At 35.6% G+C, this 26,269-nt stretch overlaps 1 protein-coding gene across 1 annotated transcript in view; it reads left to right on the top strand.

Annotated features, from left to right (window-relative positions):
* SEC24B (SEC24 homolog B, COPII coat complex component) overlaps positions 1-24,996 on the top strand; it is a gene marked incomplete at both ends in the record, with an annotated part of 40,722 nt that extends 15,726 nt beyond the window's left edge. Inside the window, 21 exons of the mRNA XM_079535103.1 lie at positions 1,151-1,255; positions 4,201-4,281; positions 6,058-6,239; positions 7,993-8,177; positions 9,329-9,431; positions 10,320-10,446; positions 11,028-11,137; positions 12,047-12,159; positions 13,397-13,515; positions 13,854-13,909; positions 14,207-14,413; positions 14,996-15,119; positions 15,718-15,876; positions 16,333-16,506; positions 17,164-17,274; positions 17,917-18,092; positions 19,713-19,850; positions 21,613-21,717; positions 22,746-22,838; positions 24,171-24,274; positions 24,882-24,996. Of these exons, the coding sequence (XP_079391229.1) occupies positions 1,151-1,255; positions 4,201-4,281; positions 6,058-6,239; positions 7,993-8,177; positions 9,329-9,431; positions 10,320-10,446; positions 11,028-11,137; positions 12,047-12,159; positions 13,397-13,515; positions 13,854-13,909; positions 14,207-14,413; positions 14,996-15,119; positions 15,718-15,876; positions 16,333-16,506; positions 17,164-17,274; positions 17,917-18,092; positions 19,713-19,850; positions 21,613-21,717; positions 22,746-22,838; positions 24,171-24,274; positions 24,882-24,996 (2,687 nt within the window). The remainder of the gene's footprint in view (positions 1-1,150; positions 1,256-4,200; positions 4,282-6,057; positions 6,240-7,992; positions 8,178-9,328; positions 9,432-10,319; positions 10,447-11,027; positions 11,138-12,046; positions 12,160-13,396; positions 13,516-13,853; positions 13,910-14,206; positions 14,414-14,995; positions 15,120-15,717; positions 15,877-16,332; positions 16,507-17,163; positions 17,275-17,916; positions 18,093-19,712; positions 19,851-21,612; positions 21,718-22,745; positions 22,839-24,170; positions 24,275-24,881) is intronic.
* Between the last annotated feature and the right edge of the window lie 1,273 nt (positions 24,997-26,269).

The raw sequence follows: 26,269 nt of genomic DNA, 5'->3' as shown, positions 1-26,269 counted from the left end.
TGTGGGGAGTGAAATCCTAAACTCCTGAGTTTGGAAGATTTAGATTTTGCTATAGTGATCAACCAGATTGCTGGGAGGGGAAATTATGTTTCTTCTTGGTGTGTCTCTTTCTGGCTGCAAGCCTGTTTCAAAAACTGTCCTAACCCTGTCCCACAGCAAAGGAAATTTAGGAGTTCTTGGAAATGTTTAGATTTAATTAATTAATCCCCGGCATCTCCACATTTTTCCGTCTTCGTTTTTCCTGATCTAAATGTGTATGTTTGGTGGCCCTGCTAGGCAGGGGGGTTGGAACTACATGATCCTTGAGGTCCCTTCCAACCCGGGTGATTCTGTGATTCTGTAATTAGTAACATTGTGTATTCATTATAAAATACTGCAGCTTGCTTTACTCTTTTTAAAGTGATACGTGCATGTGCTGTTTTTGTGTATTGTTCACATATGTTTGTTTTAAATACCGTACGTGTCTGGTTTGGAGTTGTCTATGAGTTGTCATCAGATCTTAAACGTGAATGGTAATTTTTAATTATTTAAGTATATGGGTCTACAAGCTTGAATTTAGGCACTAATTCTAAAATAACATTAAGTTTTCAGGTTTGCCTAGTTTAAATTTCACTGAAAGTGTTGCTGAAGTCTACGTTTGTATTCTTATTTCCTGTAACAACAGTATGTTTCATTAATTTCTGACAGCGTTCACACTTAGAAAGTGAATGCCTCCTGCTTTAAAGGGCAACTGTGCCAAGTAGAAGTTGAGTATCAATGCCTTCGTAACATAATTCAAAATTATCTGAGAAGGAACACATTTATGTATAGGTGTTGCTTTTTGTAGACATTCCAGGCCAAACTGCTGTTAATTGTCTATGCAGAAAGTCTATGTGTACGTAATTTACACACACAGATGCGAAACTTTCTGCTAACTTCTGTGTTACTAATACCTCACTGGCTCACTAAAAACTGCTTCTGCTGTATACTTCATAGATCAACCGTGGGTCTAGCTCTCTAGATCATATAGGGTTGTACATTCAACTGTTTGCATGTTGGGATTTTCTCTGGAATGGCTAATATCTCTCACTTTTATTGCAATGATTTGTGACTTTTGTTTCTCATCTTTCCTGTCTGTCTGATTCTTATGTTTGTGCTTTCCACTTCACAGGCATGCAGTATGGTGGATATGTTAATAATCAAGCTAGCTCTGCACCAACTCCCTTGTCATCAAGTTCAGATGATGAGGAAGAGGATGAGGAGGATGAGGAAGCAGGTTGGCTTTAGCTTTACACCAGTATCTTATTCCCTTCCTACTCAAGTTTTGTTCCATATTTCTCTCCCCTGAAATTATTTTCTTTATTTGAGACAGAAAGTCACTTTGACTCAGTATGTATCACGTTAACTAGAGAATTCCCATACATTAAGTACTATTGCAAACAGAAAGGAGTTTGGTAGTGGTCATCAGATGTTCTTTTCATATTAATATTATGTTTGCTTCTTTTCATATTAAGATCAGCTGTGTAATGTATCTCACTGGGTAATATTCTCAGCTTAGAAGACTCACTGAGTTTTAGTATTTATATTTGAAGTAGGTTTTAAATCACCAAGTGAAGATACCAACATATGGAACTCTAGACCGATAACAGTTTATTTTGCAAATAAAGCAACTGCATGCTACTTTTTATAATATTAAACAGCACTTACCTGGTTATCCATTCCGTGTATAGGAAAACCTTACAATTAAGGTAGTAAAGTAAAAAAATATTGGAAATTTTTAAGTTTGGGTTTTTTAAGACAGTAAACTAATCTATTTCATTTTTCTTTCTTCTTTCATTACATCTCCGCAGCTCAGACACATAGGTTCAGTTTTAACCTGCTTGCTTTGTGGCAACCTAAATGCAGTTACTGTTTTTTAGGAAGCAGTTTCTCCTGCTTGATTGAAATGTTAGGCTTTTGGCTGCAAGGATTTTGTCTGTATTTGACAGAATTGTCTGGTTTTCAAATTCATTGTGTTGTGTTTCTTGAACGGCAGCTGTTTCTTCCAAATAAAGCTCAAAGAAAAGTTTGCTTTGGCGGCTGTGAGGCAGATGCTGTTTGAACTTTGCTTTCTGAAGAATAGAGGGGGTTTTTTTGTGCTGGGCTTTCTACTGAGTTTTCTGCAGAAAACTATGTTTGCCTAATCCCCTCCCCCCTCCGAACTTCTTTTACCACAACCTTTTTTTACTTATTTTGTTCCCAAGCCCTACTAGAGACTAAATTCTCTTATTCTCTACCATCCTAAATTGTGAAGATCTGTAGTTCCGTTAAAGCTTGTAGTCTTTGAACTATCATCGTTTTCAAAACTCAGAAGAGTGCAAGGGCATCTAGACTCAAAGCATAAGCTGCCTAACTAACAAGTTTCCTCTTTTATGCCCTGTCACCAGGGGTTGACATATATCCTGACAGATTTCTAGCTCTGGCTGTGCCAGTGGTTTTACAGAACACAGGTGTGTTGTACGTCTGGTTGTCTGTTATTTTGTAGGTTCTCAAAGCTTTTTTGTACTGGGACCTTTGACTATCATGCTAACTGTGTGAAAGCTTGTTATTTTGATGAAAATAACTAGATAATCTTAAAAGCATGTTGTAAGTATTGCTTCTGTCTGGATAGTGTCTATAATTATTATTATTTTTTAATTCTAAAACATTTTTTTTCCCTTCTTCCTAGCATCCTCTGGTCTGGTGCTTAAAGTACTAAAATAAATGAACAGCTGTTGGAGCTTATTTTAAGTATAGGCAGCTATTTAATTTTATGGCAGTTCTTGTGTTTTTTATTGAGGGAAAATGGTAAAATTTTTGATGCATGTAGTCACCTTAGAGTCCAGATGTATTTCTGATCTGCAGGGAACTGCACACCTCATTGTTTTTGTAGTAAACCACATAGTTCCCTGTGGACAGTGAGGTGTGTATTAATTCTTGTCCTCATTGGTACCCTGACTATTCTGAGAATGTGTTACAAAAATGTCAACAGTCGTAAGAAGGGAAGACCTTATGTGTAAGCTCTTCAGTAAGTATATGGGATACTCTGAAGGGAATTCATGTTATTTTCTTAGGCAGATCCTGTTTGTGCTTCAGAATATCTGAGATCGTAGTTTAGCTAGAACATCTCTGTATGTCAAATTTGCTGCTTGTTTTTATTGATACTGTTTTCTGTTTAGTAGAAATAGGACTAAGATGCATTATTTTTATTTCCAGCATGCGCTTGAAATATTTTCTTATTTTCTCTGTTTGTTAGTTTGTTTTCTCTTGCCCTCCAGGGAGAGCTTGGGAAGCATATAATATTATTTTTTGTAACTCATTCTATCATTAATATCGTCTAAGGATAGAGAATATTTGATTTTAAGTGCAACTGCATTCCAGATAGATTTCTTTTAGTGAGTACAGCTTATTGTGGAGAAAAATGTCTAACTGGTGACACGGTGGTTAAATGGGAAATCTTGAAGTTGTCTTATATGTTCAGAGTTGTGTGTATATCTTCTTGGTATTCTTTTGAAATGCAGAACAAGCTCTTCCGGTCAGATGAAAAACAACTTACTTAAACTCTTAAGTAAATCTCGCTGACCTAGTAAAAGCGTATTTTGACTTCTTAGTAGTAGGACAAAGCAAAGCTGTGCCACACACAAAATAATGAATCCGGTTTCCTTTCGTTTCTAGAACACAAAACAAACAGCAAAACCAACAAAAACTCAACCATGTTGGTACATTGGTTCAGTTTGGCCTGAAGTGGGGATGGTGCGTGATCACTCTGAAGATGATGGGAGACTTCTGTTGTTAGGAGTTGTGAAGGAAATTGTAGCAGTCTGTTTTTAAAATGTTGTACATTGCTTTGTTTCATGTGATTCAGAAAGAATAATCTCTTGGAAGAATTTTTTTGGTTTCAAGAAACAACTTTTTTGCATTGCTTTTGTCCTACCATGTGTCTCTCTTTTGCCATTTGTTTTGTGTTAGTTCCTAAAAATACGCTGATTATTCATCTCTTCTTTCCTCTCCTTTTTGCAGTGGTTTCAAGTAGCTTTCAAGTCTTAGGCCATGGTGTTTGTTGTTGTGTGGTTGTTAGGTTTTGGTTGGGTTTTTTTTGGTAATAAATCTTCACGGTTCCTTACCAGAGTTTTTAGAAAAAAATGTCTCAAAGATTTACTATTTGAGTCACCTAAGTTTTTGTTGTTTTTTTTTTTTTCTTAGCACTTGATAGTTCTTCTACTACTAGCAGTGCGTCTCCTGTTCTGAACAATTATGATGCCCTGGAAGGAGGTGGCTATCCAGGTAATCCATGTGTTGTTGCATGTGAATTCTGAATTGTTTGTTTAAATTTACTCAAGTGTCTGCTGTCTGTGATTCTTTTCCCTTTCTGATGTTGATTGTTGTGCATCATTGAACAGGGGAGAGGAATTACCTTTCACCTTTATAGGAACTGGGGTAGCCTTCAGAGAGATCAAGCCTTGCTTTTTCAATCACTTCTCACAGATTTAACAGTGAAGTTTGAGTAATAATTAAGAAAAATTTCTCTGTATCACATGCCATAGTTTCCATCATAATATTGAGGGCAGTGCTGAAAGTATGCTCTGTGTGAAAGCAGTTATCTTTCTCTAAGTTATGCTGTGTGCCTGATTGTGTAGGCTTAGCAGCTGATAATAGCTGAGATGCACCATGTGAAGTTTTGAGAGACCAAAGATAGCAGCTAGCAGAGATGGCTGGATCAGGTTATTTTCTTTTTATTCCTCTACATGCAAAGAAGATTTGAAAAACATAGATGGTATGCTACTTATTTTAATCTTTAGAAATATCAGGAATGTCAGGTTTATTTTATGTGATCTAATAGGTTACCTCAGTCTTCAAATCCGTCATTTTGGGAGCAGGTGGCAAGGGTGCTTGTAGGTATGTAGGTCAATATTATGTTATATATTTTTATATTATAAATAATGGATTAATTTTGGGGATCTGACCATCTAAGAACGTCACAGTAGTTTGCTTAGTCTATGGGTTCTTGTGTAAGGCAAAATCTATCAGCTAAAATCTTGATACTGCTCTCCCTATTTGATCTGGTTGGTGCAGTAAAGGCACAAGAGACATGCAGGAGTATGAATTTTAATTTTTCAGATAATAACCAAGCATTTTAGTCTTGTTGAAGAGTTATTCTGAAAATGGCTTATTCCTTATGCTTCCTTCAAAGAGTAGCAGGATTAACTTTTATTCTTTTTATTTTTACACCACCCATCTGAACTGTTTGAACGAAATCCAGATTCTTCAAGATTGTTTTTTTGGGCGATTCACATGCCACTTCTCTTCAGATTTTACCAAGCCTAAATTCTTCTAAGTCTTATATTCAGAAGCATTAAATTCGGAAGAGTAGTGTTGGTGGTTTTGGTTGTTGTTTTTTTGTTTGTTTGTTTTTGTTCTTTTTTAACAATAGTTAAATTTTCTATGGATTGAGGGCTGTGTATTTACTTTCATTTTAACTTTTAACAATCCTGACTCCAAAGCTCTGCTGCAGGAATAGGAAAGAGGGACTTGGATTTCTTCAAGAAAAGCACTATGTCTATATATAGGGATTAGTACTTTCACCTCAATGGTGTGCTTTAAGAGTATTCGTAAGTGGCTGCAGAAGAGGCTAAGCATCAATAGTAAATCCTGAAATATAATGTACAGAAGTGTATGAGGATGGCTTTTGTTTTGTTGTTTTTTTCCTGTTTTAATTGAAAAAGTTGTTTTAAAAGCTATGGAGTTTCAGGGTTTTTTTTTGTTTGTTTGTTTGTTTTTGGTTTTTTTTCAGAATGACATCTAGAAGTTTTGGGTAATAGATAGACAGATCTATGGTCATCTTCCCATGTATAACCTGTTTTTGGCATCAGCTGCAGTAGACTTAGTTGCTAATGGCTTATTTACCAATCAATTTATCAATGCAAAAAAAAAATCTTGCTGGATAATGCAAAAATTATAAATGGGAAAAATGTTGCTTGTTAAAATGCATTCGGGAGTTGATGTCTTAACTAAGAAATTGAAATTCTACTGAATATCTGAGGGGTATTTTTGTCCTTCCAGAGACACGCTCTGTGACCAGCAGCCCAGTTCCTACTCCACCAGCCCCTCAAACATCCAAAACTTCCAAGCCCTTTGGTTATGGATATCCAACACTGCAACCTGCCTACCAAAATACAGCACCACCTACTCCTGTGCAGCCCACTAATCCAAGCCACCATCCTGGGTTTCAGCATTATCCACAGGTTCATATTTTTATTTTGAAAGTTACTTGATGTAACAAGAAGTCTTTTCTGTATATTTCTTTTTAACATTTTGTGTTTGTAATTTGTGAATGAGTAAATGTTGAGTGTCACGCTGATCTCCTAGCTCTGAGTTCCTTGGAAGGCTTTTGAACTGAATTTTGAAGTGTGTTGCCAAGTAATTAAGCACAGCTGCTTCGCTTTTACTAATTAATCCAGTTATTAATAGCAGCTATAATTTTACGATTTATTGTTCTAAAGATCTATACTTCATTGCAATAAGGAAGGCCCACTTACACCACTAAACCATCTTACAAGGTTGCCTGGAGTCCAGATGAAAGAGCTCCTCAAAACTGGGGTGCATGATGTGGCTGGCTTCTGTTCTGATCTCCTGGGTACCAGAGAGCACCAAACACCCAAACAGTTGTGTACCCAGTTCTCATTAGCAGTGCTAAGATGTGTGTAAAGGCATGTAGAAAAACAAGCCCACTGATTTGTATACGCTGCTTTTTCTGTAATAATGCTCAGCAAGCAAATGTCACCAAAGGTATTGTCAGTGATCAGAATTCCTTATTGAGCAAAGCATAATACCGTAAGGAAGCATGTAGTAGCCACAAGGCCTTCCCTTCTTACAAAATTAGTGTGAAATATGATGAGAAAATGCTTAAGTTTCAACTGAAAAAAATCACTCTATTCGGTGTAGATCTGTCTACATATTTCTATGTTTTTGTGTTTTTTAGGAAAATCAAATGCCACTTGAGCATCAGTTATTGATTTGGAAAACTTACAGTTTAGTGATCTCTTTTAAAAGTGTTAGTCATTTTTATTATGATAGCTTAGTTTTAATTTAAATGTCTTACGTAATGAATCTGAAGTTGTTTTAAATTAAAACCACTGGGCTTTAAAGGTACCTGGTTTTATCTTCCTAAGCTTTCAAGAACATTGTAGTGTCCTTTCATAAAAGTGGCAAGGCTTAGTATGAAATTCTAGATTTCTCTTTCTTTGAGGAGACACAAGGAGAAGAGAGCATCTTAAATTCAGTCTCCAGTCATATATCAAGTGTTGTATAGTGAAGAGAGAGCTAGGTTCTTTTCAAGAGCACATAGCAATAAGGATAAAAAAGTGCTGGGTACGAGAGGAGAAATTCCAGTTGTACGTATAAAATGAAAGTTCTCCAGAATGGGATTGGGGAAGCATTAAAACAGATTGTGCTATGAAGTCTTCTATCCTTGAGCACTTTCAGAATTTACCTGGCCAAGACTGTGAGCATTCTTATTAGCCCTGCTTGATGAGAGAGTTTTGGACTGCCATCTCTGACGTGCCTTCTAACCTAACCTTTTCTCTTCTTCTGTGGTTACTATTTTTAAAAATAAATATATTTATGTATGTTTTAAATGTTTTTCTTTAATTTGGAGGAATTTCGCTAACATCTTCAAAGAGGGAAGAAATCTCCTCAGTCTTTCTAGTTAGGTATTTCTCCTTATCCTGGAAAGCTTAAAGCTTTCAGCTGTCACTTCTAGTGACAGTTCGTATATTGTGTTTGAATTTGGTCCCGTGAAACATATTTTAAATCACTGCTGTGAAACAATATTCTTGTTTATCTGGTTTTGTTGTTATAACTACTGTTGGTATCCTTTTTAATAGAGCTCTGGAAGAAGAAAAATTACAAGAAGATTTAAGATAGTTATGTAAATGTGACTGTGTGTTTATCAGTTTGCAATGCTCTTGGGGCATTTCGTTTTTTTCTTTTTTTCAGCAATATCCAGGTGTGAACCAGCTGTCCTCTTCCTTAGGAGGGTTAAGTCTGCAGCATTCTCAGCAGCCAGAAGGCTTGAGGCCTGTAAACCTTACACAGGATAGAAATATTTTACCTGTATCTTCAGTTCCAGCTCCTGTGCCGAACTTGAATTCTGATCTTAGGAAATTAAACTGCAGTCCGGAGTAAGTATACTGTGTCTAAAAGAATGTGTTATGTGCTTCAGTGACGGCTTACTTATTTTTTGATGTTACAAATAATTTAAAGCAGGCTACTGTTTTGAATTCTTTGTAATAGTATAATTCCCTTCACTCGAAAATAGTTTGTCATCTGCATCTTTATGCAAAATATGAAGTTGTCCTGCCATCAGATTGCTTTATATGCAGTATGAGTGTAGCTTAAAACACAGAGAAACCTGCTGCATCTTTGCCTTGTGTTATCTGTCTTTAAATAAATAAAAGAATACATACTAAAATACCTTGACATCACACAGTACCATTTCATGGAATTTTTTTTGTAATATTGCATAGGATTTTGTTACAGAAAACTGTGGTGACTGTACAATGAATATACTAAATAAACTGTATGTTCAACCATTGTAATACTGCAATTACGATGAATAATTTTACCTGCAATTAACATCCATCTGCTATTTCAAGTCAGGTGCATCTCAATATAGTGAAAATTGCTTTCCCCCCAGGCACTTTAATTCTAATTAGAAAAGGATATATATTCTTTGCTCCAGATTAACTCGTATGGCTGCCCTGTTGGCAATGCACTGTCCCACCAGAAAATAGGTCAGAAATAAGGATATAATCAGTCTTAGGCATGTACAGTACTGTTGACGCTTTGGGTTTCTTTAGTACTACTTCTAATTTGAAATCAGTCCTGTACTTTGTATTGCGTGAATATAAAAGGTTTTGATCGTCTCGGTATTTTACGTAGTCTTTTGCTGCTTTCTTTTACATAAATCTTGCTTTCTTGGACTAGTGAATGCTCGATTCCTTCTTTAGTTCCCTTGTTAAAACAAAATAAGATTTTGAGAACGAATAAAACCTGTCATTTTAAATTAAATGTTGTATTTAAAGCAATTCTTTCTTTGTTTCAAGTTTGTTTTGCTGTATATGTATTACAGAACTACTTAAGTGATGTAGGGGAGTCTTCTTCAATTCTTCTGAAAGTTTTTTTTAATTCCTTTTCCATTACTCTTAAATCAGCTTTGTAAAATATAGGTTTTCTTAAATGTCAGGGTTCTTCAAAATCAGGAGTTAACACAATGTTTTTAGCATCTTTAAAACAAAATCATTTTCAATGAAATGCTTTTATTTCTTTTCAGTTCATTTCGATGTACACTGACAAATATTCCACAGACGCAGGCTTTGTTAAATAAAGCTAAACTTCCCCTGGGTTTGCTGCTACATCCCTTCAGAGACTTAACGGTAAAGTAGCTTACTTTTTTAGTATATTTATTTAATATATTCTAATATCCTTTTTGGATCAGACAGAATAAGATAAAATGACCTGTAATTACTAAATATAACAGAAGTTGCTGAAAAAAAAAAAAAGAGTTTGGGAATCAAAAGAGAGAATTTAAATCTTGAAATTGCTGCCTCATTGAAATTGATAAGGGAAAAGCTTGGGACTTGCCCTTCTTTTTTTTTTTTTCCTTATTGTTGAAATGGCGAACAAAGATTTGTTTGCCGGTAGTTTTCTGGAGCTCTGAATTGAAGGTTGGATTGTGGGGATCAAAGCTATAGGACGCTTTTTGAGAAGGTGTTCACAGTGCTTTCTTGAAAGGCAATGCTAACATGACAGCATTTATTGTGCCAGTAATACAGGCAATAGATGCTACACACAATGTAAGATTGAAAGGTAGAAACTGTGTTAAGACTGTTGAGCTGCTGTTCCATTCAATCTAGCTTGTTTATAATTACGTAAAAAGGTTGATAAGTTATCTGATACGGCCTTCTTTTATTTCTGTGAATTTTTTGGCATGTAAGGTTTGCTGTCTGAGCATCCATGGTCACAATTTGTCCTTTAATAACTAATCTTGCTGTAGTTAGACTTATTACTATGGCTGACTAATTTTATTTAAAGTAGTGTAGCATCTGAGATTAATGAGTTTGGATTAAGATAATTGGAATTATTACTTCTGATCTTAAAGAGATTTTTAATAGGCATTGTTACACACTGTGAAAATGGTCTAGAAAAGATCATGAAAAATGATAGAATGTCTTTTGAAGCTTTTATACACTGTGCTGCACAATAATGGTCTTCATGAAATGTATTAGCTACCTTTGTAACAACTTTCTATTCTTTCGTTTTAGCAATTACCAGTGATAACATCAAGCACAATAGTGAGGTGCAGGTCCTGCAGGACATACATCAACCCTTTTGTTTCTTTCATTGATCAAAGGAGGTGGAAATGTAATTTATGCTATAGAGTTAATGACGGTAAGTTTTGTAACAGAAGAAGCTTGCATTAATATAATATATTTCTAGTATTTGCATTGTATCACTCTGTGGGATATTCTTAAGTAGATTAAAATGATAGTAATCTGAAGATGTTTTTTTAAGTATCTGGATTTTGTCAGATATTGTGCATTTCTTAAGAAAAAATCATTTTGCAATTCTGTGGGAGACTGAGGATGTAATCAAATTACCCCGGCTTACTTGTGTAATAAAATCAATTCACACCACCGACTGCCATTCTAACGTGCAACTGGACGGATGATGACAGCTAAATACTGTGTGCAGTCTAAGCCAGATATTATGATAAGCAGTAGAGATTGAAGCTTGTTGTGAAAGACTCAATTTGCATTCCTTCTTTTAACTTTTGGGTTATTTTACTGTTGAAAATGAAGCTTTTTTCATTTCTAGTTTTTTAACTTTGATGTATGGGATGCTTTTTGTCTTGTATCCTTAATGCGAATATTTTTCCTCTTAATTATTGAAATCTGTCTGTGTTCATTTCAGTAATTGTTCTTATTTGCTAGCAAGCATATAAATTCTGGAAACTTTTTTTTTTTTCCTAGTCCCTGAAGAATTTATGTATAATCCTCTGACGCGATCTTATGGAGAGCCGCACAAACGGCCAGAGGTCCAAAATTCTACAGTGGAGTTCATTGCTTCCTCTGACTATATGGTAATAAATAAATTGTTGTGGTGAGCTTCCACAAAATTGCACGTTAATATAAATGCACTTGAAGTTAACGTTGAACATGGCATGTTGCTCAGGTGATATGTAGTAATTTTCCTATAAAGGTATTCCAAGACCAGAGAACACTTAAAGCTCTTTTTTTTTTTTTTTGAGTTTTGGCAAATGTATATATTCAATCCAGTGCACTTTAACATTACACAGTCTGTTTTGATTGTGGTACAGTGCAGTTTCTGGATTTTCCCTTTTAGTGAAGAGGTTTTGAAAAGCTGGTTGTGAAATAACAAGAGAGCTGGGTTCAAATTATTATTATGTTTCTAACCAGTAATCAACCTACGATTGCTGTAATAGTAGTCTTGTCTTAAGAATGATAAACAAAGCTTGGAAATTGGCCCTGTTCATAATGACAGTGTTAATTGCAGCAAAAGTGAATTGCTCTTCTGAAATGGAATTGGAGCACTGTGGCCAAGATGTTTGGGAATGAATAAGTAGAGCTTGCTATGTAGTTGTAAGACTATTTTTAGCACAGATTAATGTATCGTGTTGTCCACATTCTGAAAGACCAGTGAGTTTAGAAGAGTAAATTCTGTGTCTGGGAGAAAAACTTGATGCTAGAGTTTAGTGTTGGAAGGAGAGTCTAACAAATCGCTTTTTTGTTCTGAAACATAACGTTGTGTACTGTTGCAAATAAGGAGTGTTAACCACTGGGAATTATTTTTATATAAGAATTTATTCACCTGGCTGTTAGTTAATTTTATTCTTTGGTACGATGTGTAGCTTGCATTATTTTAAATATTCCCTTTGTCACCCTTCTATTGACTGAAGTTCTTTAACATTTCTTTAACTATGATTTTTGTGTTTGTTTTTTTTTTTGTTTTGTTTTTTTTTACTTTGTAGCTTCGTCCTCCTCAGCCTGCGGTATATTTATTTGTTCTAGATGTCTCTCATAATGCAGTGGATGCTGGATATTTGACAATAGTCTGCAATTCATTGCTGGAAAACCTGGACAAGTAAGAATATAAGTAATCTCTTAAAATTAGCTAATAACTGGTTATGAATTGTAGTAACCTAAAGTTTTGAAGACAACTTGCATATGATGTTTGAAAGTGCTGTCCCTCAGGGACAGAAGTTCACAAGATTCTGAAATGAAACGTTCACATCTTAAAAACAGGAACAGTGGTAATAACAGTACAATAAAATAGCCCAACTGAGAAGTGTCTTCCCATTTTTTGGTTAAAGGTGGATCTGTGAAGAATATAGAGCTGTAATTTCTAAGAATATGAACAAAGATGTAAAGTGCTCATTTATAATTAGGAACTACAAAAATAATTAAATGACAGATTTTGGCCAGCCTTCAGATGCTGAAACAGCTGAGGTGCTGCATAATGAAATGTTGTAACAGCTAGTGTGAAGCTGCGTAGTTGAACTGTACAGTCAGTTTGGGTTTTTTAGATCAGTTAGTTAGTTTTTTAGATCTATCTGTGGCACCTTCTGTACGTCCCTCATTTTTGCACTAGAACAACATCTGGAATTTTTGTTGGTGCTTTTTGTGGGAGGACCGATGAACTTCACTATGCTCGTGCATCTCAAAAAATGATACGCATCATATGGAAACCCTTTCTTTGGAAATTCTTTTCCACAGCGTCTTACTAGGAAACTTAAAATTTTCCTTTTTGATAAAAGCACTGACGCATACATTCTTCACTTACAAATACTATGTTAGTCTTTGTTCAGAGTCTCATTTTTAGGAAAAATCATAAAATGCCATGTGTTTGTAATGCCGTACATAAGAGTATGGGCCAACCTCCCCGTTTAATACTAGACCTAGGGCCCCGTCCAATCTGGCCTTGCACACCTCTGGGGGCAGGGCATCTACAAGCTCTCTGGGCCTGTTCCAGCACCTCAACACTCTCTGCAAAGAACTTCCCTCTGACATCCAACCTAAATCTTCCCACCTTCGACTTAAAACCGTTTTCCCTTGTCCTGCAGTTATCAACCCTTTCAAAGAGTTGATTCCCTCCTGTTTGTAGGCTCCCTTTAGGTACTGAAAGGCTGCAGTGAGGTCACCCCGCAGCTTTCTTTTCTCCAGGCTTCCTCAGCCTCTTCGTAGGGGACTGTCCTTTTCTGTTCTCTTCTCACCTTCATAAGTGAACTGATGAACTTTAGCAGAAGCTTTACATATGTATGTTCTTTATGAGTGAGAAATGTAGAGCCTAATAGTTGTCTTTTTCTTCTACTAATGCTTAGGCTGCCTGGAGACTCAAGAACAAGAATAGGATTCATAACATTTGACAGCACTGTTCAGTTTTATAACTTGCAAGAAGGTTTATCTCAGCCTCAGATGCTCATTGTTTCAGATATTGATGGTAAGTCACATGAAAGCGGAGACATAAATTTTTGTATTTTGTCCCTCTAACAGAAAGATTTGAGTCTCTTGAATATTCCAGTGTTAGGTGAATTTTATTGAATTTATAGGGAATATATTTTTGAAAAATAATCATATGCTATCTACTGAATACTTGATGCTTAAAAAGTGAAAATCAAACATTAACTTGGCTTTGAATAAAGCAAGCTTTGTAAAGGTTACTTATCTCTCAGAAAAGTAGGTCTTATTTGGTGGCAGTTACAGCAGTGAGCAATGAAATGTTTTGTTCTATGTTAATGTTGTTGTTTCCTTATTAACTTTTTTCCCTTTTTTCTACAGATATTTTCCTACCTACACCAGATGGCTTACTAGTAAACCTCCATGAAAGCAAAGAGGTATGGTTACTCAAAATTAGCTCACCACAGTTAAGCAGTTAAATATTCAAAATGAAAGTTCCTTTTAAAGTTTGAATTCAAGACTGTCTGCATAATGTGTAAATGTAATGTTACTTCCTAGCTATAAAAAATATTACACTTCATTTGGCACGTCATTTTTTTAGCGTTACTATTTTGTTTTCCCCTCTCGAAGCTAAGCTATTTGGTATTGATTGTTACGGCAAAACAACTTGTTAGAAATAGCAGAAAATCTGAAGCTTGCAATTCTCATAAACAGCTTTTAATCTGTCTTTGCAGCTAATAAAAGATCTGTTGAATGCATTGCCAAATATGTTCATTAATACAAGAGAAACGCACAGCGCCTTGGGCTCTGCTCTTCAGGCTGCATTTAAACTGATGTCTCCAACGGGAGGTCGGATATCTGTTTTTCAAACTCAGTTACCATCCTTGGGTGCAGGGCTTTTGCATTCCAGAGAAGATCCCAATCAAAGGTCAAGCACAAAGGTATAAAAGCTTAGGTATACATCTCAGGAGTCTAGTGACTGGGCACGTCTCTCTGACTTGCAGAGCTTGCAGATCATTATTGCAGTTCACTAAATTTTAAATGCACAGAGTTAACGAATATGTGCGGTGACTAATTTAAGCATACATTTGTGGTACTGCGCATGAACTGTTCTTTGGGCCTTTGGTCTAGAACTTTTCTTGACAAGGAAAAGAAAGTGTGTGCATCTTCTAATCCATTTGTCATCAGCTTGGGCTTTGAGTGTACATAACAGGAATGTATTGACCTGTACACTTCAAACATCATTTCTTAATGTATTTATAAGGCCGACAACAATATCTACTAGTTTATGTGTAATTATATTAACTTTTATTTGCATGAGTGTGTAAACTTCTCTAAAAGAATTATAACTGCTTATAAAGGTGAACTAAAGTAACATGCAACATAAAATTTTATTTAAAAGTGCCTGTAAAGAATTGCTTACAGGTAACTTTTGCTATCGAACAGTACGTCTGTTGTTTCTTAATTTCTTAAGGGAGCACATTCAGCGGTCTAATTCTTTCCTGTGTAATTTTTCACCAAAGGTGGTCCAGCATCTTGGTCCAGCAACAGATTTCTATAAAAAGTTGGCATTGGACTGCTCAGGCCAGCAGACTGCTGTGGATTTATTTCTCTTAAGTTCACAATATTCTGATCTAGCTTCCCTTGGTAAGGAGTACCTAACACATGTATTTATTCCTTCCATAGTGTTTGTTTGTTTGTTTTATTCTTTAATTGTGTCACTCATTTTGCACTTTTGTAAATGCAGCTAATGCTGCTGAGGCGTTGACTTTGAAGTTGATATTAGTAAAGAACAGGAGTATTGGATTAGTGTCATCAAAGATAATTTATTCTGAGATCTCAGGTTTAAACCAGGAAGTACCTTTCTACTCAAAAACAGAAAGCAGTCTGATGGCAGGAAATGAATGAAGTTTAATCAGAGGGGAGAGCTGTGAGCTGTTCTCACCTTTCAGTACTAAGCCAAAATTTGTCTGTGCACAGCTTTGATAGTGCAGACAACCAGTATTTGGATGTGCACTCCTGTCTTAGTTGCTGAAGGTAGTTGGGGATGTTGAAGTAAATGGTCACTGCATGTTGAAGTGACTTAATATTACTGTCTTCAGTGAACTGAGTCACAGACAGTTCTTGTCATACAGATGTAGTTCACATCGGGGAAAAAGGTCAATAGAGATGTGGCTTGCAGAACATTGTATGCAATTTTTACGTCTTGGTTTACTTCTTCACCGTATCTTTTTGTTCTTCACAGCTTGCATGTCCAAGTACTCTGCAGGATGCATCTATTATTACCCATCTTTCCACCATAGCCATAATCCTGCTCAGGCTGAAAAACTGCAGAAAGACCTTAAAAGATACCTTACCAGGAAGATAGGATTTGAGGCGGTTATGCGCATAAGATGTACAAAAGGTATATTAAGATACTGTTACTTGTGAGAAAGTTGATGTAAACATTTGAACTGTTATTTTGAATGTGCTTATCTTTCACGGAAGAATAAGATACTGGCAACTTCCACAGCAGCTGTTGCATTAGCATTTTCCATTTGGGTAACGGGGTCTTTTTTTTTTTTTTTTTTTTTTTTTTGCTTTGTTTAGTTAAGATTGTGCCATTTCAGTTTCAATTTAGTTGAAATGTATAGTGTAAGAGCAGTAGTCAGTTTGGAGTGTCAGAATTGAACACGAAATCTATAGGATCACTCTGAAATGTCTGATGAGTGTAATAATTGATTCTGCTTAATATTTGGTGTAAATATTTTCAGTATATGTTTCCGTGTTTTTAAACATAGAGTGCTTGTGGGCTTTAAATATTTACCAGAATTTTTCACACTGTTAACTGTACTGTCTGAATTATTTGATCTACTTGTAGGTCTCTCAATACACACTTTCCATGGGAACTTTTTTGTCCGATCTACTGACTTACTGTCTCTCGCCAACGTCAATCCTGATGCTGGGTTTGCAGTACAAATGTCCATTGAGGAGAGTCTGACTGACACATCTTTAGCTTGTTTTCAAACTGCTCTTTTGTACACTTCCAGCAAAGGTAATGAGATTCAAATGAATTTGCCACTGTTTGCGCTTGTTTTGTTTTTACTATGATGTTTGTATAGCTAGTTGCACAGGTCTTTGTTTGTCTTCATAGCCTAGGGGAATCTTGTCAAAATTAAGGAGCCTGCTTGGCAGTTAGTCACATTCAGTAAGTCTTCACAAACACTATTTTGCTGGAGGTTGGTAGTTTATCTCCATTTTAAGTAAAGTAATCTTGCTGAAGAATTTTATTTAAAAGTCATACTACTGTTTTAAGCAGTAACGTGTTTGACATTTCATGCGGAATCAGAGCTAGGAGAGTGATGGACTTGAGCCAGTTTCTAGTATTTTGAGTGGGCATAAAGAATAGCAGCCACTTTCTGTTGTGGAAGATGTCTTCCCAAAATTTTGGAATGGAAAGCTACGTACTTTGTCTGTAGGATCAAAACACAGTTTACTGCTTTGTTATGAACCTGTTCTGACACATGAGTTAAATACTTCAGAGCATTTCTGAATTAAAGACAAGGGTAGGAGATGATGATACAGCAAATTCCCTGACTAGTGTTCTTTTTACGAAGAGCTTGTATCTCGGATGAGAGGAAATACGCTCTCCTGTTGTATATCGTCTGCTGCCAATGAATACTGTGTGATGATTCCTACTTTTTTTTTGTAGGTGAACGTCGAATTCGAGTGCACACACTTTGCTTGCCTGTGGTAAATTCACTGACTGATGTGTATGCAGGAGCTGATGTACAAGCAGTTGTATGCCTCTTAGCAAACATGGGTGAGTACAGGTCAGAAAGATTAAAATATCTTTTCTCGTGTTCTCTTTAAACAAAGTCGTGAATGAAGCCTGGCTATTCCTTTTCCTGTTGGTTTTCCTTTGCTTGAAAAAGAAAGGAGTAAGATGAGAGTACTCCTTATATTCTCTTCCATGCGTTAGTTTCCTGTCGTTGCTGGGTTGAGGAGCCTTGCTGATCTCCTATTTGCTGGTCACCAGTTGCTATTTTAGTGGCAGAATGATCTCTGCCATGGAATGTGTATGGCTCGGTAGGATTCTAATGTATGGCAAATAAATCAGAAAAAAATAAGCGGTACTTCCATATGTTCTTGTAAATATGCATTCAGTCCAGCAGGTGGCTTCCTCCAACCAAAAGATTTGTAGCCCTTTCTTAGCAGAGAAAAGTGAAGTTCAAGTTGCCCTATCCATTGTGCCATTGAAGTGATGGGAGAAAATGCATCTGTATACCACAGATTAAACATATTATTAGAACTCCTCAAGAACGGGAATGAGAAAGTACAGATCAGCGTGGTGCTTTTTTTTTTTTTTTTTTCCTTTGAGCATCATGAAAGGGATCTTTTCTCTATGGAAAATGGAGCAAATGAATTAAACTCTACTAACTTCTTTTATCCTTCTATCCAACAGCTGTGGATCGCTCAGTTTCATCTAGTCTTCCAGATGCAAGAGATGCCTTAGTTAATGCTGTGGTAGACTCTTTGTCAGCATATATGTCAACTGCCTCAAACCTGCAGCAGTCTATGCTGATAGCACCAAATGCCCTCAAGTTGTTTCCACTCTATGTTTTGGCTCTTCTCAAACAGGTGTGTGTAAGTTAGAGCTATTGATGTTTGATTCATGGTTCAGTTTGAGTAATTTTTCAACTAGATCAAGCAGTGTCTGTCTTACGCTATAATTATCCGAAACTGTATATATAGTTTAATTATATATGTATATGTTTAATTGAACTTGAAGGATCGAAACAAAAATTAGCTTATTTAAATTATTAGTGCTGGAACAGGTTTTTGTTTTACTTGAATTTGTAGTTTTTAATTGATTTTTTTTTTTTTCACTATGTGTGTATATATAGTATATAAAAAATACATAGTAACAGTAATTATTAGGTTCTTGGCAACTAATTAATGGTGCCCAAAGGGATTCTCGTAAGCCATTTACTAGTAATTCATTTTATTTTATGAAGAAGAAAACCAATAGATTTCAGTGCATATTCTTTGTACTTTCACGTACTAAGAAGGAAAATTAGTTACTGAGGAAAAAGGGAATATTTTAAAGTTATTGTAAAAATAGTTACTGGTTGTTTTTTGTTTTTGTTTGTTTTGTTTTTTTTTTTAAGAAATATCTTCATTCTTTCTTAAAGAACTCATTACTTGCATATAATGAGAGCTTACCATACACAGGCTTTTATGTTCGATAAATGTCTTAGCTTTAAGAGTGTTGTTTGATAGTTGAATGTTCTTTCTTATTACAAACAAAGCTTTCTGTAAGTTCAGTTGTAAATCTTACTGAAATCATTTTTTCTTTGATGTAGCGATGACTTTAGTGACTAATATACCGATCAGGTCTTTTTAACCATTACGTCAGTTAGAATGGGGAAAAAATGACCATTTGATATCAGGAGAATCCGTGTAAAAGACAGATTAGAAGTCATAGGGGATGTGGAAAAAGTTCAGTGCAGTTTTAGAGTTATCTCCATTAACAATAATAAAAAAGCCTGAAACAAAGGAAAACTGAAACTGGAAGAAAAAAAATGACTGGCATGCATAGCTTCGGTAGAGAAGTGAATTTGCATTTTGATTATAGGAATATTGTTCTCCTTTCAGTCAGGCGCTTTCTCCGTCGTGTTGTTTCTCACAGCAGTAGTTTACCAGTTGTTCCTAAAAAGAGCTGAAATGTTAATAGTAAGGAGAATTGTAAAATGAAAGTTATCCTATGATTACCTACTTTCTGCTACAAAATGTGGAAGTGTATTTCCATCCTGGAGCTTTTCCTTAACATTTTATTTTTAGTAATATAAAATCAGATTTAATCTTATCCTTGCAAGTATCATTTTCGAACCCTACTGGGTTCTTACCTTCCTGTGGTCATTGTGTCAGTAAGTCAGTAAGGCTTGTCAGGAATGAGAAATGAGAAATGCCAACCGTGTACAAATGTTACATGAAATAGAGGCATTTTTTAAAATCCTTCTTTTTCATTTGTAAGAAGGGATAAGTGACTAATTTTGTAATTATATTCTATTCAAGTTGCATTTGAAGGAATTTTCTAGCGTAGTGCTAGTATTTCATTTTAAAAATAGGTTTTTTTTAATGTCTGAGACAGGTGTGCTTGACACTACCAGAATTTAGGAAATAGTCTGTTTAGGTGTGACATAAAACATGGGATTTATTTGAGTAACAATGTTTTTTTGCTTTTTTTTTTTTCCACAGAAAGCTTTTAGAACAGGCACTAGTACGCGCTTAGATGATCGTGTTTATGCAATGTGCCAGATAAAGAGTCAGCCTCTTGTTCACATGATGAAAATGATACATCCCAACCTGTACAGAATAGACAAGTTGATTGAAGAGGTAACGTATGAAGCCTAACTTGTAACATTTTCAAGCTGTAATGGAGCGTCTTTTAAGCTTTAATGTGTTACAGTAATTCATCTGAGAGTCTTAACAGTTAACAGGAATGTAAACCAGGCGTTTTTCACATGCGTGCTAAGGAAAACTTTTGTTTTTCTTCATCTTGTTTCAGTGACTACAATAATTCCACGGTTTTCAATCATATAAAGAAAGCAGAGATTCTATGCTTTAGATGCATATCCAGTGTGTTTTAGTTGTAGAGTTGTATGGGGAGAAATGGATGAAATATAATGAGTACAGAATATTTGATCTTGTGTGCTGAAACCAGATCAAGATGACTGGTGTAACCAGCTTTCAGTCGTTTCTGTGCTGTGGATGAAGCCTAGACTATCAAGATCTGGCCGATTAAATATTTTAAGAAGAAAACTAGTTTTTAATTGCGTGCCCTTTACAGAGTTTGTCTCGGAAATGAATTTAGTGGTAAGAAGTAAGATGAGATTTTACTTATAAGCAAAGGCAGCTGTAACTGAAAGTAAGTTAGTTGTGTTTTTAATAGTTTTCGTGAGCTGATCAGTCATGTTTAGTTACAGCCCTTACACTAGCTTTGCAAAAAAAAAAAAGAACATGACATGTAAGTGTTCATTTTTAAGTATCATACAAACTTATATAGGCAATTGAGTACTTGCTCTGGCAGTTAATATTGTTCAGCACAACCTGTAAGCTATTTACCTTGTCAAACTGTCTTTTAAATTATTCCATAAATTCACAGTATTCTTCAGCAATATTGACTTGTCAGGCTTTTCAGATTTTTATTTTTTGTTCCCCCCTATTTAAGAAGTGAACTTCAAGTAGCCCTATCGAGATCGTTTCCGCACAAGTGCCATTAACAACACTGCATTTCAGAGTCTGAGTGCTGTAAAAAAGCAAAACAAAGAAAACCAACAGCAGCAATCTTTTTAGGAGATTCAATTTTGTTTGCAAAGGATTTTAGATTAGTCGCTTCCAGTGGAACAATAAAGCATAGGGTCTGTTTAACCTACTGATGTTAGTTAAGCCTCATGTTAAATTACGTAAAGGAGTGTTAATCTGCTGTTTAATATTGGCTCAGTTTGAAATATTTATGTGAATTGCTGCTCTTAAATCTCTTTCTGTAGAAAATTGTGAGCTTTAAAAAGAATTGCAAATTTTTCTCTTAATACTCAATTCTTGGACTATTAAGCATAGTATGGAACTTCTACAAGTGAAATGCAGTATCTTAATTTTCATGTTTGCATATAAATCCTGATTTCTTTTGTAATATAATATGGAAATTTTATTTATTTATTTATTTGTTTGTTTGTAGTCTTGTTCTGTGTGGGAATGTGTTTAGCCTCCAGAATGTGTTGCTCCTTATTCACTAAATGTTTCACAGGTTTCTTCATAGCTATTTAGCTTTATCCCATTTTAATCTGAAATATGGCTGGATGTTGTTTTGGCTCGTTGGTTTAAGTTTTTTTCAGCATTGCTCTGGCTTAATGAACTTATCATCTAAAAAAAAAAAGAATAATATAAAGCAAGCTTTGGTTAAATGACAAGTTAGAATTTGTTGATACAAGTGTGATCATATGGATTTAATGTAGCATTTTTTACATGAGCATGCTCAAAATATTGCTGGAGAGTACCTGTGCTTTTTCCTCTTTTGGCACATCTGGTTAAGACAAAAATAATGATGTACAAATTTTTTTTAATATTACTGTGTTACTGCCTGTTGTTTTCTTTACAGAGTACAATACATGTGAATGACAGAGTTGTTCCTCAGCCTCCTCTTCAGAAGTTATCTGCAGAGAAGTTGACAAGAGAAGGAGCTTTCCTTATGGATTGTGGTTCAGTAAGTTACTAGTTTTATATATTCAAGATGCACTCCGAATTGTTGAAAGCAGTCAGTTTTCAACAATAGTTCCAGCGTAAGGCTTTCATATTTTGGCCTCTGGAACATCTGTAATACAGATTGTATATTAAGTTGCTAAATGTTCCTTTTTTCACACTAAATAAATTGGCCAAGAACCATAGCTGGGACCTTACAAGAGTTCGTATCGACTCTTTTTTCTGACAATAACGGATTTCCAAAAGTTTCTTTTAATGGATATTAAACTGCAGGGGCTAAAGTCTGTCTAACAAAGCATTTAGCCATCGAGGGGGGCGCTTTCTCAGTTATGCACAACTCTAAGTGGTTTTATGGTATGTGGCTCACATGAGGTAAGAGTTTGCAAGAACAGGGCAGTTGTAGGACTTGATTAAAACCTGTAAATACAGTTGAAGTTAATCTTAGGAATTACCCATAAAACGCTTACTGGTACAAAACGTGCTACTCCTGTAATGCGATAAAATATTACGCTGCTCTGATGGCACTGTAGAAGGAAAGCACTTGAGGGTTCGGGAGCTAAGAGTGAACGTCAAACTAGTTGCTCTCTCCTTATGTCAGCAGTAATTGTTTCAGTGTGTTTTGATACATGCTGCTTTGTGTAACTTGTTGAGAGTGGAAGTCCGTGTGCAGAATTTAGTGTGCAGAATTTAGCAGATTTTAGTAAGATCTAGGTTTTCTATTTTATGAGGTAAAATGCATTCACTGTACCAACATAGACACATCCTGCATCCTTGCTCTTTCCTTATTTGCATTTTAACTTTTTTTTTCCTTTTTTTACTTTTAATGATCTTACTCCAAATGGTACCAATTATTACTAAGTTAGTGTTGAATTAATGAATATAGAAGTGGACTGCAACTGGTGATACAAGCTCTCAGGTGATAAATTTGCATGAATAGTGTTTCCTGGTAATATTGTAATTACGTTACTACCTGTCTCCTTCTCTAAAATGTAGGTACTAACCTTTATTTAAACTGATTCTGATATCTTACAGAATTTTTATATTTGGATTGGAAAGAACTGTGATAACAACTTCATAAAAGATGTCCTCGGATATCCAAACTATGCGTCGATACCCCAGAGAATGGTAAGCATTTACTGATCTGTCCTGCTTAGTGCTTACATTTAGAATCTGTATTTAATCTAGTTTTTGTGCACTATCAGTTTTTAATCATGCAATTGAGAATAAGATTTTTTTTTTTTTTTTATAACTCGTGTCTCACTTCTTGACAACTCCCTAGGATGCAGAAGTTGTCAAAAGCTTTTAAGGAAAGAATGTACATGTGTTCACTGAATGACAAAAATTATTCATTAACATTACTGCTTTTGGGACTTCTGTGGGATTATTTGTTTTTTTTTTAATGCACGTGGGCTTACAAAAACAGTGTGGAATTTTGCAGATAACTTTTCTTGGACCTTTTTTTAAGATATTTGAGTAAAGTTCTGAATGGAATTGTTGCATCTGTGATTTCTAAAAGCTAAATCAAAATGTGTTTTTGTGGAAGCGCGTAGGAAGAAATTTGCTGCTCATAGAGCTTGAATAGCATGAAGGGAAAGAACAAATGAAATTGGAAGTTATGAGAACAGGTCAGAAAGATCGGTGAGCTTTAAGACTGCTATAAAATTGAATGCTTGTTAAGGGTTTTCTATTTTGTTCATATTAGCAACTTAAAATTGTTTCCTTGTATTATAACTGGTGGTAGAATTAGTTGACGTTGTTTTCAGGAAACAAAATGAGAGGATGGTTAAGAACGTATCAGGTGGTTAGATAGCATTTATTTTAATGAAAAATGAGAGAAAAAAACTAACACGCAAGTGTTCATCTTTGCTTTTAAACTATATCCTTTACTCATTTACTACAAAGGCAGCAGCAGAACTGTTTTTAAATGTGTGGAGTTTTTTCACCATATTAGTCATCTTACGTTGTATCAGAGCAGGAGGCAGTGTATTTATCTCAGTGAATGACTCAAGCAAGCTGACATTTTGTTTGGTTTTAGCTCATTGCCAATCAAATAGTCAGCTGTCATCTTTGCTTACGATTCAGATTTTGTTTCTCTGTGTTTTATTTCACCTCTCAGTAGTGCAAAAGGCAATTCAGAGGAACTTGGCAGATGGGAAGAAAGCAGGGAAAATGTGAAAGCAGCATATTAAAAGGATTATTTCCTCAATGAGCTCGCTTTCTAAAATCTTTGGTGCTTCAAAGGCAACTTAGGTTAAAAGTGTGTTATGTCCTGTATAACAGATAAATACCAAAATTCTGTACTTCAGCTGAAGAGAAAATATGGCTACGTAGTACGCAGTAATTTTGTAATAGAAATGGTGGCTATTTTGTCATTGGGTCAGGTTGTGAATTTCAGGATCTGTTTATGAAGATAATTTTGATAATAAAAGGTAACTTCTTTCAATTTCTTTCAACCAGACGCAGCTTCCCGAGATAGATGCACTTTCTTCAGAAAGGACACGATCTTTCATATCCTGGCTTAGAGACAACAGACCTTTAAGTCCTGTTCTTCAAGTAATAAAGTAAGTATCTCATTTAGATATTGAGTAATTATTGGCGGGTTGCGTTTGCAACTTGTTGTTGACACTGATAAAAAGTTGGAGTATCTAGGTCAGAAGAAATTAAATACTGTCCCCTCTCGAGAGGATATGATGTTGTTGTCTAAAACCCCTTCACAATGGAAATCTGTAAGTTCTGGTTTTAATCTGTGTCGAGTTTTAGTGTAATGTTTTCAGAGCTCACTGCCATCAACATAACTTGCAACTTGGAAAAACTAATTCATTTTTACGCTTCCGTTCTGATATTGCTATGAGACACTTGAAATATCGCCTGCTTTTCTCTCAGGTTATCTGTTAAAAAGATCACAGAATTATAGGGGTTAAGGGGCCTCTAGAGATCGAGCCCAACCCCCTAAGACGCTGCTGCTTGACTGTATATTGCAGAATTGAGATCGCTTCCCTAAGAGTTGTTTTTTAACTTTGGGTTATTTCTTTTGTAGTGCATTTAAGCTGAGTTTGAAATTCAAAAGAAGAGTTAGAAATGCAGTAGAACTTACGTCCCTATGTAAATTTACAGTAGATTTCAGTTTGCTCAATGTTAGGATTAAAAGACCTCCTTCTGTTCTTTCAGGGATGAAAATCCTGCCAAAACAGATTTTTTTCAGCACTTAATTGAAGATCGGACAGAAGCAGCTTTCTCTTATTACGAATTCTTACTGCATATTCAACAGCAGATTTGTAAGTGAACAAAAAATAGACCAGAAAAAAAGAACCCGGCTCCAGGTAGCATTGGCCGAGAGAAGCGTACGGGAAGCGGCAGAAGTGGATGTTTGTTCTTCACGATATGTAGTAACCAGGACTGTTCTGGAAACTTTGCAGCTAAAGGAGAAGTGTATGTTTCCAGAGGAATTTTCCGGATATACTTCAGTGTAAAAGTGCTAGGAGCAATGGAGCTGTTTCACTAGTAATCTTTGAATTGGTTTATACACGTTTCCAGTAGTGCAGCGGTATGGTGCTCTGTTTATTGCAAGCTGGTGAATTTATGTAGCTATGTGGGATATTTCCTAACGAAATGTACAATTAAGTAAAGCCTTTTTTCTTACGTTTGTTATGGGTAGCCCTTCAAAATTCGAATTCTTAACCAAGATGTCAAAGGGCAGTGCTGTATGTTGGTTGTTTATATGAATTTCTTTTTAAAAGGAATGATTCGTATTTACTAGAGACTTCAGCAAATTCCCTGCGAAAGTTGTAGAATTTCACTAAAGTAAAATAATTGTAGAAATGAAATATATAATGTACATAAGTGTTACATTTGTAAAGAAAATGTAAAAATGTAACTAAAAAAAGACTTAGTTTAGTGTACGGAATTGTTGAGTGTTCAATGATGAATTGTTTCGGTCTCAAGTTGACTATTAAAACATGCTTAAAAAAAATCCGTGTAGAAAGAACACAACTTCTTGTTCCGTTTGATTTTTAGGTGAATTAATTTCAGATCGGCTTACTAATTAAAAATATTTTGCTTTATCGTGTCTTTTTTATATCTCTCCAAGTATCACGTTTTTGGAACTGAACTCTAACTGAACGACATGCCGTGGAGAACATGCTTACAGCTTTTTTTTCACAGACATCCAAAACCGTGGCATGGTTTTAAACTGAGACAGGGGCGGTTTGGGTTAGATATGAGGAGGAAGTTTTTCACACAGGAGTGGTGACACACGGGAACATGTCGCCCAAGGAAGTTGTGGATGCCCCATCCCTGGAGGCATTCAAGGCCAGGCTGGATGTGGCTCTGGGCAGCCTGGTCTGGTGGCTGGCGACCCTTCACATAGCAGGGGGTTGAAACTTGATGATTTTTGAGGTCCTTCTCAACCCAGGCCATTCTATGGTTTTTTAACCTGGAAGGGAGGAACAAACGTTGCATAGTCTGAAATGAGCTATCAATACAATGGTTAAACTTGCTGAAACTCTCCCTGTGTGTTAACCTGAAGACATATCTGTTAACCTTATTTTATTTTTTGT

Source organism: Tetrao urogallus, assembly GCF_951394365.1.
Source record: "Tetrao urogallus genome assembly, chromosome: 4".
NCBI classification, from domain to species: domain Eukaryota; kingdom Metazoa; phylum Chordata; class Aves; order Galliformes; family Phasianidae; genus Tetrao; species Tetrao urogallus.
The sequence above is the reverse complement of the archived record's forward strand: the minus strand, read 5'-3'. Positions and strand labels throughout refer to the sequence as shown.